Source organism: Zerene cesonia, chromosome 20 (genome assembly GCF_012273895.1).
Source record: "Zerene cesonia ecotype Mississippi chromosome 20, Zerene_cesonia_1.1, whole genome shotgun sequence".
Lineage (NCBI taxonomy): Eukaryota > Metazoa > Arthropoda > Insecta > Lepidoptera > Pieridae > Zerene > Zerene cesonia.
The window spans coordinates 4092870-4108714 of NC_052121.1; the positions used below are offsets into that span (position 1 = coordinate 4092870).

A 15845-nucleotide genomic window follows, 5' to 3' on the forward strand; every position below is an offset into this window, starting at 1 on the left:
AAATGACAGATTCGAAATTCAAATGTAATATTTTTTTATAATTAAGTGTAACAGTATTTATGGCCAGACTAAGTACTGGCTTTCCTAAATTCTTATTTTCTAAATATGCATTTTACCATTTATCGTTCCGTAAAAATTTTGATTCCCTATTTTCCATCTTTTCAGCTAATTTCAAAACATACTCCTTGTCATTATCCATAAAGCCCAATGTAAAAAATAGTGGCTAAAATTCCATTGAGCTTTGTTTTTGAAATAAGTGTAACTCGTATTTTTTCGTTATTTGTGTCATATATATCCTATAAATAATATAAATATTATTTTATATTCATGCTAAAAAATAAAAAAATACAAATATTTGCTGTATAACCCCATGGTAGATATCTTAAAAGAATGTATAAAATATTTGCCATTAATAACAGCGTTAACGTCAAAAGTTTTCCTATAACCGAATAATAAAAAAAATCATTACAGAGGATCCCGTCCGCATATTCGACCACGAGCCTGCGCCCACGCACGCAGTACTCAAGCTGGTGATAGATCTTTTCAGTCGCAAGAAGACCGCCGACCACTTCTACACCAACGACGTGAAAGTCGCTATTGATATCATAGTGCGACAGTTGGCCGACTTGTCGCCGGGTGATGCGGTAATTATATTGATTTTTTTTTTTTTTTTTGATAAAAAAAGCTACTAATAACTATAACATTACTTGACTAATTGAATGTGTTATTTTCATAGAAGATTATAAATTATGTTATATGTAATAGAGCCGGGACCGATTCTAATAATTATCATTTTCTATTTAAAAGTCCCCAATGTTTCTTGTAGGTAAAATATAAATACTTTAATAGTTACGCAATAATCGCCTGTGCATACTAAATTATTACACCCGGTATATTTTCTCAATTACTCCAGGATTCATGAGCAGACTTTCAATAATGTATTAAAAATCACCTCGAATTCAATTCCAGCGACGCCAACAATACCTCAAGGTATTACAAGGCATCATTCGCAACACAGAATACGGAGCACACTTGCACCGCCGCGACGATCTCCTGCGATGTTTCGCTAGAATCTTCTGCGAGGAAGGTGATAGTAGCCGAGAAGACCAGGCATTAGTTCGAGCAATTTCCAACGAGTTTCCACAATTCTTCAAGGCCTAAACTCTTGAGCTTTAGAAATTCTAGAATAGTCGACTAGGATTAACCTAGTGGGTTTGGTGTTCCATAGATTGGATCTTGGTGTGTTATAGTGCAATTTTAGGTGTGGTGTAAAATCTTAATATATCAGATAGTTTCTTTGATAGAAATTCTAGAGCTGAAGATTTTTGGTGGTACTCCTGGAAATTATATCCAGACCTACTATTGGTACGTATGAAATATGGAAAGATATTGCGCACATTATAATTTTGACCTTAAGAGGAGTAGGTGACAGAAGTTTGTGTAAATTAATTCTAACAGAAAATCTAAGGTGAGAGTTTTATGATGGTAATATCCAAGAGTATTATTGTAATTCGTATTAAAAAGGGAAAGAAATGGCGCACATTAAAAACTAAAGAATGGTATGTTATTTGGTAGATAAGGAAAGATTTATTAATATTGTCTGTTAGACAAATCTTATGGGATATTCACATTATGTGTGAACTGCATAAAGGGATTTGTGTAATGTTCTGTGTTGGATGATGTATTTGTTTTATATTTTAAGAAAATATTCTCAATATGAAAAGTTATTTTGAACGTAGATTGCGATTTAAAAAATATTAAATTAGAAATATAAGGCGCAAGCAATAAGGACTTGGTTGTATCCATGAAACGCAAACTTTAAAGCCTGTAGTCCATTGGCGTATACTAGAGAAAGTCCCAATATCATACGATAAATGAATATACAAATAACAAACAAGTGGATAGGTTGGAAAAATATAAAATTATTTATTGCAATTGAAACAATTGAAATCTATTCTAAAGAAATGTTTATAAAATGTAGAGGTATTCATGTGAAACAAAGAAAAAAAGGATTGGTGCTATGGCAACACTCCTCTTCTATTAGAAAATCGTTCAAAATTCCCAATTTTTAATTATTGTTACTAAGATTTCATCACGAAAAATTCCGTACGTACGCACGTATTTATCAGAAGTTTCCCTCGACTTTTTTAATATAACGCCTTATTTGGCTCTCCTGTCGCGATTGCTATAGGATAATATATTTCATTGGATATGGATATTGAAGGATGTATTTTATATATAGTCTATGAAATTTGTGTTATTATAAAGCGTAGTGAAAACAATTTACCTATAATTATGCATGCATTTACTTGTAGTGTTTAATTACCTAAAAAATGATCTCGTGTGATTCTCAAGTTCTCGACTTAAATATTTATTCTGCATATTGTGAATTGGTGTTAACTAAGATAATAAGATGTGTGTTGACATTGTTTAAATTGATGCCTACTAAATAGATTAAAATCATAAAATTATTAAACAATAGATTAGAAATCGTTCTGTATTCCAAATTAATCTTTATTATATATATTTTTTACATTAGAAATGGCAACCAAGCTGGTGGTTCGCCTGATGGTAAGCGATCACCTAGAGTTAAGGCCTCTGCAAATGTGTTACTCGCTTTGAGGGGAGAAGGAAAGGGTTATCGACAGGAATAAAAAGATTCGAATGGGAAGGGTGAGGAAAAGGATATGGGCCTAATGTTTATAAATTTCTCTTCATTTCCTTTTCTTTAGTGAGAAAGAACCAAATAAATATGACTGCACTTCAAGAATGTGTGCTCCTATATTAAAAGATTTGTTAATGAAAAGGAATAATTTGAATGAGTTATAATTTATTTTACAGTTTATTAAACTGAATAAAGGACTAATTATATTACCATATAGAAAGTGATATATAATCAATTATATTTTTTGTGACCTTGTCGTTCACGTGCTGTAATTAAATTTAATAGCATTTTAAATACATATGGAAAGTTAAATGATACCTTTACTATACATAGTAGATATAGTTTTTCAAAGATTGTAGTTTACATCATATTCTCATCGGCCTAATTAATATTCCTAATAGCCTATATCAAAATTATAAAATCGACATAGAAATTTTGTTTTAAAATTTAGCATAGCTCGTTATATTACAGTACAGTAAACGTGTTCTGTATGTTCTTTAAAACTATATACCTAACTAAGATATGTACTAGGTTCAGAATTTATTTCGATTTTTTAATAGATAGTTCTATATTATATTTCTTGTTACATGAATTATCTTATAAATGTTCAACTCTATTGGAATATAAATTGGGTATTTTCGTATTTATTTTCATGCTTGTGATAAAATAGCAGCTCTCTTCACTATATTAATTCTAAAGTGCACAATTTATTGCATTTATTTAGGAATTAGGTATTAGGGATATATAACATGGATTTTCCTTGCACTTGTTTTAAATAAATCAAAGTAAAACTTTTAAATCTACTGTCTCCTGATTTATTTGTTGTCGCTACTAACGGGTGACCCTATGTACTGGCAGCAAATAAAATAACTTAGCGGCAAATTCGAAGAAGAAATCTGTCGTTTTGAATGATACTAAGTTTAAAAAAAATGAACGTTTAATATTCATCCAGTGTATTATTATAAATATAAGATATGATTTAATTTTACGTTACACTCGATGAATGTTAACATTGTATGTAAATTGCTTTGACGCTTCGCGTCATGCCATCGTCGCACCAAAGAATATTTTAATTTAAACTACTCTTATAATTAGTGTAATGCTGAAATGGGCCTAAATTTATACATACATGGATATGGTAACTCGTAGAATTCAATAAATAAAAGGCCTCAGTGATTAAGTAAATTATTACATTATTATGAATTGCGTGACAAATCACAGTGTATTATAAATTATAATTAAAGTGATATTATGTTGATTTTCAATTAGACTTATATTAATAATGTTTTTATTACCTATATTTAAAGTTTCACTTCGTCACTAGTAAAATGGCGTTTTATAATTTACTTTTGAATGTAAATTGATATTCAACAGTATATCAGTACCTACATAACAAACTTTATCATAAATAGATTGGGGCAGTCAAGTTTTTGGCTGTTTCTCCCTAACGTAGAGAATAGATCTGTGTCTGTACTTTCTCATGATAAGCCATCGCAACCGATCTTCTCTTTCTAAACGTTAAAATTTTCTGCTAACGTACATATTCACATAAAAAAAATAAAAATCCATATTGTAGCATTTAAAATTCAAATATCGTAAATTGCACAAAAAATATTTTATTAATCATAAATTATGAACCATATATGTGATGAAAAGTAAAACAAATATATAATAACGCCGTCGTTAAATTTTTGATGATTATGACAAATTGTGCATAATTTTATTTAAAAAATTATGACGTAGATAGTAAAAAGGTGAAGTGAAAAATTCAGTTACATCAGATGTAACGTCCGCTTACTTTGTCCGCAAACCACCGACCAATCATCAGGGTTTAAAAAATAATATTTTCGATTCACATTATAAAACATAGACATCATATTTACATCTACAAATAATGAATAAGGAAATTCAAATAACTTATTTATATACATTATATAATATTTCTTCTAAAACAAATACCTGAAAGTGGTCCCAGAAGACCTTATTAATAGTACTATGATAAAATGTTAAATAAGTTATACTGTGTAATAATAGTATGTATTTTTTCTTTCCTTAATTCACATTTTATTGAAAAATTGTTGCAGCCTTATATACCTATTACGTTTAGCAAAGTTTAATAATTTGAAATCTCTTAAAACTATTATAACAATAATTATAATATAGGTTTGTTCGGCGAGAGTTGATATAATATTTTATTCAACCTGTATATTTAATACAGATTTAATTTTATTAAATCTTGGAGACAAGTTTGTTTGTTTGTTTGCAAAATTCTTGGCAATTTTAATTATCAAACCTTCCCGAACAAAGTACACATATTTTAAAATTTAATCCTGTTTAATATTAGCGACATTCGTCGTGCCAAATTTTATTAACTCTAATTCTTGTTAGTGTAAATATTAGATGTATACCTGTGGATATTGATGCATTTAAATATATCTGTGGTAATTTGTCCTGTGATGCATGTAATGTTACAATGATTGTATTTTTTTCTCTAATCTTATAAACAGTTTTCAAATAAGTGTGTCGATATATACTCTCACATTGGCAATTTAGCAAGTCGATTAGAAATGATTGATTGAAATTTGGTAGAAGCAATTGTTGTTCAGAAGAATTCAAGTGAAACGGTGTGACTATGACAAGTATTTCCAATTATAGTTATTGTAATCATAGTTTTCTCACATTACTAGTTATATAATATTTAATATTATATGCATGTTTATTAAATCGTACTTTATACTTCTATGTTGGCTTTGCTTTCGTTTCTCAGAGGCCTTTCCTCTTAAGAAGTAGAATGTTGTGAAGCCATTTTATGACTAGACAAGATAAAATAAATGTTATTCAAAAGTTTGTATAATTTTTGTTTATATCTTCTTTATTTTTAATTTAACAGTGAAATGAAATACAAGCAGTTGCATATAATTCATATTGCTATAAATGTCTTGTCAAATTTTCAGTAAAATATAAGCTAGTTGAAGTGATAGAGCGTGAAACCCTTTTTCCAAGACTGCAACCGTAGGACGAATGTGTTGACCCCACTGGCTTTAAATTAAACTTCTACTAACGGCCCCATATAAATACGAAAAATAAAATTGTGTCCTGTGAAAAAAGCAAACTTCAGTGGAACGTTTCAATGACTAACACAAAAAAATAGTTGATACATTTCAGATGTTTGTTGTCATTTTTAAAGGAAACCTATTTTAGTTTTTCACAAATCCACTAGAGGCGCTGTATCAAATCACTTATTTCGTAAGGGTTTGTGAGAAAGCTTATGGTTAAGGCGTATTTCAGAAGAGAAGTGGAGTTATAAGTATGTGATTTCGGGTATGCAATGAATTGTTTTGAAATGCCAATGTGAGATGCCCAATTTGCAGTGAGCTTGAATAAATTGTTCCATATCGCTTTATGTTTACTGTGTCGATTCAAATAAATAATACCTATCAACGAATTTGTTTCATTACCTGTCATTCATTTAATTTTTTTTTTTTGTTGTAACTTACCTTTGTTTATCATTGTATTTTATTAAATTGAATTCAGATATAAAAGACTTCTTATTGAAGGATATATTTTGGGAACATCAGGAATTGAAATGAAACAAAAACAATTCATACAATATGTATTTTAATGTACCATTAAGAATGCATATAAATATTTAAAAATTGTAAAACAGTGATAAAATTCATAATAACCAATACAACTGTAATCAACATAACAAATGTTACGAAATTATATACTCCAAGTTGTGGAAATTTCACGCAACGTTCAAGAATTTTTCAAATAACTGTTGATTTCACATAAGAATCTATTATAATTAGCTAATATTTATCGAAACTATTTATATTGTATATTTATCAACGTAACAAGCAGGTACTTTCATGTTTGGTTTTATTGCAAAGAGTTAAATTGGAATAATAACCAAAATAGGTATGTCTAAATGTCTCAAAAGTTGGCCCCGATGTTACAAAGGGATCCAAATATTTGTTTGTAAATATTTTAAAAAATGTAAACATTCTGCATTCGAGCAAAACTCATAACATTTAATAATACACGTTCTACTTAAGATTACAGTCTTCGTGTGGATTGTATATTTTCATTAAACGATATTTTGAGTGTCGAACTCACAAATGGAATGCAATATAGAAAAATTTGAATACAAACAATGTTCCAAATAATAGAAAAATCTCTCAATCGTCTACACAAAGGAATAATGTTTACTCCGCGTATAAATACATTGAGCATTATCCTATAATTATATTTAAATATCTACACGTATTATAATTAATGATTAAATATGTATTACCAGACGATACATCGAATTTGGCAACCTGAACACTTTACTTATACGTTTACTTTTAGAGAATATTGTAGAACTACATCCAAATATCGTATAAAACTTTAATTTTATAGCAGTTTTATGAAATCATGCAATACGTTAAAAATTTTAAAAACTTTCAGAAATATTCGTATAGATTTTATATGGTTAGTTGCAATATGTATACGGTACTAGTTATATTGTAATGTCCTACTACTCATTATTAATCGATCAATAAATATTTACGCTACAAATCCGTCACAAACTACATCTATCAAACACTCGCACATTACATCCATTAGGGTAAAATTATATACAAATTATATTACTTCTATGCGTCTTATTCGTTACCTATAAATAACGGTACCGAGCTCTGTACCTAAATAATATATGGCCACTAAATTGCTTGTTAATGTTAAATTGCTCGGGATTGAAATCATTGTAGTTTCCTATATTTGTTCACTTCAGAGATCTGCCTGCTTTTTGGTTGATTCAGCCCTTTAATCCTATTCGGCCAGCAAATACCTACACCTACTTAAAGAATTTATACTTATATTATTGTTAATGAAGCTATAATTGGGACCTCTATGAATACAGAACTTATAGCGCTCCAGATTACATTATGTTGTCATTAGTTTTGCTAACGATAACGAGCCTTTAAAACGTGCTTTATACATTAATTAAAAAGTCCATAATAAAATAAAATTGGAATTAATACACAATGATAGAGGTATATACTCTTTTAAATAGAACAACGCACAACCGCAAGATAATTTCATTGAGATAAAAATTTGTTTAACCTAAAGTCAACACATTGACCTTAATAATTTAAAATTATATTTTTCTAATAATTGATTATTCACCATCGATTATGTATTTCGTGTCGTCGGTGAAAAGCGACCAAACAAATATTTACATAATTCCTCTATTACAATATTGAATAGCCATAAATCATTCCGATTCGCGAACGCTTAACACAATTTATTGACCATGAACAAGCATCAAATCCCGAAATCAATGGAACACAAGTGGTCGGTAAATACTGAAAGATAATAACTTATGGGAATACTGTTAAATTATAATACAGTTATACGAGAAGTCGAAGATATCGGGTAGTCGTATGTTGAGTGGGTGTATTTAGCTGGGGTGTTGGGCGACTTTGCGCAGGCGGTAGCCGCCGGTGCCGCGCACGGTGTACAGCACGAGTATGGCGACGGCGACCACGGAAATGCCGATCGCGTTGATAACAATGCCCTCTGGCGGCAGCGTGGAGTACGTCTCGCTCCTGCACACCGCATGCACCCGGTTAGTGAGCGGGATGGGATTGTAAGTGACTAACGTGAATACGTTAAATGCCCCTTTTTATTTGTTTTGACAGCGAACTTGTAAATGTACAATATCGTTTGGTAGGAAGGTTTTTAGATTGCGCAAATATCAAATCGCTTGGCTTCAAAAGGGATATTTAATGAGTTGTTTACTTGTTTCTAAACCGTAGTGATGAATAATAGCTATTTAAGATATTATCGTATTATTATTTTAAAAATGTTTATTTATACTATACTTAGTTTATATCTATTTCAAAACTATTAATTATAATAGATAGTCAAATACAATCCCAGTTTATGTTAATTGCGTGAAAAAAAAATTAAAGCCTTTGAATGTACTGGAAAATTAAATTGTAATTAGTTTTACTTATCGTTAATATAACGCTGCAAATTTTAAAACGCATTTGCAATAATTCATTTACAATAAAAACCCAGTCTAGGCCGTTAAAAATTCCTTAAATAAAAGTACATGATAAAAGCAACATACAGAATGATTCAGGTACATGACATGCAAACATACATAAGCGGATAATTAGCACAACATAAAAAAGCATCAATATACATAGAGCAAACAAAGTAAAAACACTGTTTGAATTATATATTTTTTATTACTTCTTAGAACCATAAATAAACAATGAGAATTAAAATGTAAATCAATACTATCGTAAATTCAATTCTAACTTAACACTGATCTGATACAGACCAATTTCTAAGTTAATTATAACATTTAGTCTAACATAAGCCTTCTTATTTGTACGTATTTAGATACTACATACACATTGTACATGACAGACTACTTAGAGAACGAAAAAGAATCTAACGTGCAATGAGATTTGGGAAACTGTTTAGAACTTGAAGACTACAGCGAATTGAAAAGTCAAAAAATTCATAATTCGATTCACACTAAAATCATAAACATATAGCGTGGCAGTATACACGTGACGCGGCAATTTAAACGCTGTAATAGCTTCAACTAATAAACTCGTGGAACAAGAAAAATCTCAATTTGAATTATATACTAGAGTATATAAGACAAATGAATCAAAGATCGACCGAGACTCTCCGATCGCGGGCTTGCGGTCGGAACTTGTCCCTCGAGAGGATGTACATAAGGACAGCGGTAATGGCGACGGTCGTGACGCCAATGACGTTGATAATCACCCCTTCATCCGGCAACCCACTGTAACGCTCCGCGCTGTGAATGGTATACGAACGTACAAGCACACGCCACGAACAACGCTCCCAAACACATAGGTCTATTCACGCCACGATTTCATTGTAATCGAGCCCAAAATCTATAAAATAGACCTATATTTTTGAGACTCGACGGCACAAGACAACTAAACAAGAACTAATGAGATGAATCATGCTGTAGGTAATCAATGACCCCATTAAACTACAATCATGCTCTGTTGTTGACATTCGTTCTAAAATCGTTAGTTACCTGAACTCTCCCAGGATTGTAGAGTTACTGAAGGAAATCATACAAAGTGTGAATTGATTGCAATTTGTTCTGGTGATTAAAATGGTGAAAACATGTTTCATGAATATATCATCCAATAAATATTGTTTCCATCATGCATAATATGAGAAGAAATCAGTGCAATCCCCTTAATCAAATACTTGTCTTTATTCTAAGTCAATTCAAATTCAAAATTACGTTTAAATTGCGTGATATTTCTTAACCCAATTGGCAATATTAACATTGAAAATAGTTTGTTAGTCGTGTAGTAAATGACGTATATGTAATGTAATTTGTGTAACAGTGAGATCTAATGTGTTTTAATACAATTATTACATACCCAAGAGTGAAAAGAGCCTTCTCGGTAAGACCGGTGAGACACGCGCAAACGCCAAGTATGAAGGTGAGCACGCCGAACGCGGCGTGAATGGGCACCAACGACGCGCGGAACGACGCCGTGCCCTTGCTGCATATCAGTAGCAGAAGGAAGCTGAAGAATCCCACTGCGTACTAGAATTGATAGGAATACCTTTGATTTACGGGCTCGTGAATGTGGTAATTGAGTCAAGCTGAGGCAGAAAAATCCCAGTGCCTACTGGAATTTTGCGATGAATATATTCTGAGAACCAGCTTTTAAATTTTTTAACATTGTCTATTCAATTATATAGAATCTCTAAATCATTACCGTTTGTTTACTTTAAGTATATTTTTAATATTTCCGTTATTGTTGCAAAACAGGTAAACGATCCAATAAAGAAATAAAAGTACTAACACAAGATAGGGAAATACAACGCTATAACTGTACCTGTAATCCGAACAATCCCATAGCAACAAATCCAATCCAGCTGTGCAGCGAGTAGAAATTGTTGATGCCTTTCTTATTGTGGAAGTCGAGGACTGCCAGAAAGCCTATCACGATACAAGGGAACGCTAGGGCGTGGAATATCGCGTGAAGCAACTTCACATAGATCCTCCTGAAGCATCGGCATATGCGGAACAGCAACACCGCTGGAAATCCATTATTTTAATAAATACACGGGGTAGGAAAAGAATACCACATGTTATGTAGCATAGAAAATTTATTAAATTATTGGTCCAGGAGGCAACAGGAATAAAGATCAATATTCAGACATTAACAAGGAAAATGTAAATTTATTCTTGTTTTTTTTCCTTAATAATAGTAATTCTATACTTAAAATAACATAATTGGTTACTGTTTATTAATTTTTTATCGTATTATTAAAAAATTATGTATGTTTAATATTCGATGATGGCTGAGACATATGTCGTTTAAGCTACGAAACCTTTTAAGACAAGCCGAAATAAACGAATCAATTAAAATACATACAAAAGCCGCTGAAAGTGATGAAGCCAGCGACCATGAGAGTCGGGTGCAGGTTGAATTGTTTCTCTGGTATATCGTCAGCCCAGCCATAGCTCTCTCGGTAATACACCACCCAGAAGACCGTCAGCGCGGACACTCCTATCAGCAGGATGGTTGCTAGAGTGATCACCAGGGCGTACTCGCACCACTCACACGCCCCCCTCTCTTCGTCATCTGAGTCGTACGAACGGCTCCGTTGTCTGTGGAAAAGGTGAGATTTATGTTTAGAATATTGGGTATTTTCTGACAAATTCAAATTATAGTTACAAATAGTTAAGATATAACTAACAAATATCAAAATCATCAATTGGTTCTTACGGTACAAAGTCATTATTAAATTACCCTTAAATCATTAGTTATGAGACTTAAAACAATTTGCAAATGAAATAATGTAAGAGAAATAATCGTATTTTAATAAATAATGAGCTACTTCATATGAACAAATCTCCTAAATCCTAATAGCAGATATTAAACCTTTCAAAAGTCTACCCTAAATATTATGAAATCTGGGTCTTAAGAACTAGCTGTCTTATTAAAAATAAAAAAGATATTTGCAGCTCAGCTTCGCGGCTTTGTCTAGTAAAGGGCAAGTTTATAATAGCCTCATAATTATATTAAGATAAATCCTGTAAATATAATAACCTCGACACTTCAAGCTTGTGTCTCGGAAAATTAACTTCTAAGAATAGGAATATTTTTAGAAGGTGGAGATAATCACTCTATTAATTATTATATATATTATTATATATTTACTGCCAAGCTCTCTATATCCAATTAGACATTATTATTGGAGTACTTTTTCTTATTATATAAAGTATATTAAATCGCTTGCTAGCGGACAGGACGTAATTGAAAGACGATCTTGCAAGATGACACCCAAAGGGACTGTGAATACACGTGGGCATTATTTATTTATTCTACCAACTATTTCGTAATATCACTATTATAAATATTTGTACATTTCATCATTACCGTCGACAATAACTCTTGTCTATTTATGCCTACGTACTTGAAATTATGTACGTAGTGTAGATATCTGGGCAATTTACTTTACTCATCAACTGTACTTATGCTGATGAAGAATTGAATCTCGTTAAGTGTTTGACATATAACCTTTTTCCATTATTAATATTTAAATATCCATAAAGAAAACTTAAAACTTATTATGAAAGATACAGCTCGCAGTGCAACATGCATATTACATTATATCGCTTCAAGTATAGCGTTATTCCTAAACTTTGCTTGTAATGCAGGATTTTATGAACACTACATTGCAGCGTTAAAATTTTGAGACGCGAATTCCACGAATTCAATTTTCTTTTCCACTTATGACGGTATTCGTATCCAGAACGCTTTTTTAAAAAACAATCAGGAATACTTATATAAGGACCATCGTCCTTGTATATTTATCGACATAAAATACTGTAAAGTTTGAAGTTTCTCTGATTAATTTTATTACATATAATATAATAAATTTTAATGTTACCTTTCAAAAGCCTCTTCATCAAAGTAAATGGTCAAATTTTTAGGATGTATTTTTCAATATATGTACTTTCAATCTATGTACGTTAAGGGCACTATAAGGTACCTACTATATTAAGGTACCTATCATGTTCCTAAGCAACCCGAGAATAAGGGTAAAAAACTAAACGGAACATTATGTGATAAGAGAACCGCAGAGGCTCAAGTGACAGGATCATTGATGCGACGCCGGATGTTGCGGAGACGCGCCACGGTACGCTGGCTACCTTTTTGTTCGTGAAAAGTGATCTATAAATGAAAGTAAGGATATATTTAAACAAGTCAACGACACATTGCTTGTAAAAATAATATAAGTGAAATTACATAACGCATAGCGTGTATGTTATACATAAAAATATAAGCAAGTAGTCTAATAGATTTCTACGAATTTCAATAATATTTATAATGGAACTGTTTGATCGTGATAAATGTGTTCATGAACTAAAAACCGCAAGGTAAACTAAAGGATATGTAATACTTAACTATTTTATAAATAATTATACATAGGTTCAAAAGACTTTAGTTTTACAGCTATATTATATTTTTACATGAAAAATTAATTAAAAAAGTAATAGTTTCTCATTTAGCATTTGTAAAGAATTTTGAAATATCTCATGATAAGTAGACATAAGAAAATATAACGTCTATCTCTTTTAACAATAGAAAACAATATGTTTTGTCTCGTGTATCTGTCATACAGTTCATTTATATATGATTGTAAATTCGAAATCAAGCGGTAATCCAATCGGAAACTCAATTACTAACGCATCGAGTAACAGTAAAAAACATTTTACAATACTAATTAGCATTCTTGGCTTTCATGTAAATTATACCAAGTCATTGGGGCATTCTTGGGAATGAATCGGCGGATTGGTGCACCAAGTCTGCTATGCGTATGGCCCCAGAGACCTATGAGCTAGTTTACTCCCAGAATCTTGCAGCAATGGCTAAGCCTCACCTATTGAAGTCATGGGAAACTTCCTGGAAATCCTCACAAATGACAAAAGGAAAGTTATCTTTTGATTTTTATAAACCTTATGACTACCATCGATAATAGTATCTACCAGGATATAGAACATGTATAATCTAGGAAAATGGCAGAAGCCAGGCCGTTTAAGATACGGTTATCTTGTTTGACCAAATCGTGATAGGTCACTCGCGAAAGTACAGGACATTACGCCGTGGATTCCTTGCATCATATAACAGTGCAGTGGTTTACCAATATCTGCATAATACTTACAACAACATCATAACAATTACAATGAAACAAAAACTCAAACTAAATTAATGCTCTGTTGATATACATTTTTTATGATAGCGCTTATATTGAAGAGATGTAATATGTAGGATTACTAAGTGATTAATAGGAAATACAATTTAATTCACATTAAACCCGTCGCTTTTTCAGCTACTAATAAAGTGGCTTGACTCGATCATATATATTATACTTATAGATTATAGATACTATAATGCTGTTAAGTATACTTAAATAAGCCTTTATTAAAATGAACCTAAATACTGGTGGGATAAGACTTGATACTAACATTATTCTAACCGCAGTAGTATAAAATGAAATTTCCCTCCAGGTGCATGTTAGTATTTATTTAATATTATATAATTTATATAGATACGAACAAAGCGAAACAAAATAAATATCTTTACTCAAAAGCTATGGGATGGATAAGAAATTGTAATAGAAACACTCGCTTTCTAACATTGCACAGATTTTCTAGTCCACAAAAACTCGACAGACAAGTGATGATCCATCAAACAGTTCCACTTAAACGTCTACTATGTGCAAATAGAGAAATGTAGTAGTACAGGGTCTCCGCTAGTATTGGAAGGGGGATCGGTCATTGAACCCATTAGCGATGGTACTCCTGGCCTAGATGGACCTACGAGTACGACAATAAACGTCTTACCTCTTGACTTCTATAAGTACTAAGTTATTTTAAAAGAAACGAGAGAGCATGAAAAGCTTTTAAACAAACTATCGAAAGATTTCTACGAAAGACATAACAGACGGAAGAAAACCCGCCAATTAACCACATTCATGCGATATTTCTCAGAAGTTCGGACCAATGCCTCGACAGCCTCGTAATGACCAAGCTGAAAACTTTGAGAAATTAAAACGCTTTATTTGATTTTCTAATTTCCCTTACAATTTTGCTTTAACTTGGTCTATAAAATTCAATGTTCCTATTGAATATTAAAAGGTATGTAGTAGGTACTTGGCGTGACCAATTTAAAAATGTTGCTTAGTTAATTTTGAACATTTTCTCACACAAACCTAATTAACATTTTTACTAGCATATGTAAATGTAAGCCTACGCTATAAATTCAGTTAAATTTGGATTGATCTAAACGATAAATTTTTAACACATTTACGCTAAGTACTTGTGCTGGAAAACATAGGAAGATGACACGATATGTTAACATTTTTCGTACGTGAATATTCTAAAATTTGTAGCACTCCTAACATACATTTACGATGCTTTCAGGGAAAATAAAGCTGACACCGATCTTAAATAGGGGTTTTTGCATAAACTAGGCTTATTGCGGTGTAATAAAAGCCACATTCGTATACACAAACATAAGGTACACTTTAACTGACCTGCAATATGTAGGTTACATCCTAGTAAAAAGAGAGAAATATAAAATCGGTCTTCAGTCTTTGTAGACAATTTTAGTAGGTCGATGTTATAAATCTGTTATTTACACTTTTATTTTTAATAAGAACAGTAAAATGTCTGCCTGTAAAAATAATGATGCATCTAGATCATACAGTCATTAAATCCGTATGATGTCTAGTTCATACAGTGCGATTTTACATCATACCTACTATGGTTAGTTCGCAAGTCTTATGAAAGCTGTCACAGGAGGAGCTCTTACCTTTTGAAGCTAGAAAGTGTAATGACAGGTCTCTAGCGACAAGCGATACATTACCCTCAGAGGTAATAAGCTACTAGCTACAAGACTTCCAAGAAATCTAATTTCAGTCGAAACGTGTGTGGTAAAAGTTTAGAGTTTTCCTTTGAGATTGAATGCAGAGGGAATTTGGGCTGAAATACTTTGAGGCAAAAACGTACAATTTTTTTTATAGTTAGATATACCTAGTCTTGCCATAAATATTGTAATAAAGAAAAAAGAAAATTGTTAACTGCAAATAACATTTATTA

General features: G+C 31.6%; 2 protein-coding genes across 5 annotated transcripts in view; one reads left to right on the top strand and one right to left on the bottom strand.

Annotated features, from left to right (window-relative positions):
- LOC119835275 (NCK-interacting protein with SH3 domain) overlaps positions 1-5429 on the top strand; it is an 11626-nt gene extending 6197 nt beyond the window's left edge. The window contains exons 9-10 of the mRNA XM_038360001.1: positions 472-644; positions 970-5429. Coding sequence (XP_038215929.1) covers positions 472-644; positions 970-1161 — 365 coding nt within the window. The 3' untranslated portion in view covers positions 1162-5429. The remainder of the gene's footprint in view (positions 1-471; positions 645-969) is intronic.
- Positions 5430-6321: 892 nt separating this feature from the next.
- LOC119834757 (cytochrome b reductase 1) overlaps positions 6322-15845 on the bottom strand; it is a 28344-nt gene continuing 18820 nt past the window's right edge. For 3 of the 4 annotated variants that reach the window (XM_038359223.1, XM_038359226.1, XM_038359225.1), the window contains exons 2-5: positions 11110-11345; positions 10567-10769; positions 10102-10271; positions 8888-9494 (exon numbers count right to left, since the gene is read on the bottom strand). In XM_038359223.1, the coding sequence (XP_038215151.1) occupies positions 9341-9494; positions 10102-10271; positions 10567-10769; positions 11110-11345 (763 nt within the window). In that variant the 3' untranslated portion in view covers positions 8888-9340. Of the gene's footprint in view, positions 8260-8887; positions 9495-10101; positions 10272-10566; positions 10770-11109; positions 11346-15845 lie in introns of those variants that run through there. The other variant, XM_038359224.1, reaches the window with a different exon arrangement.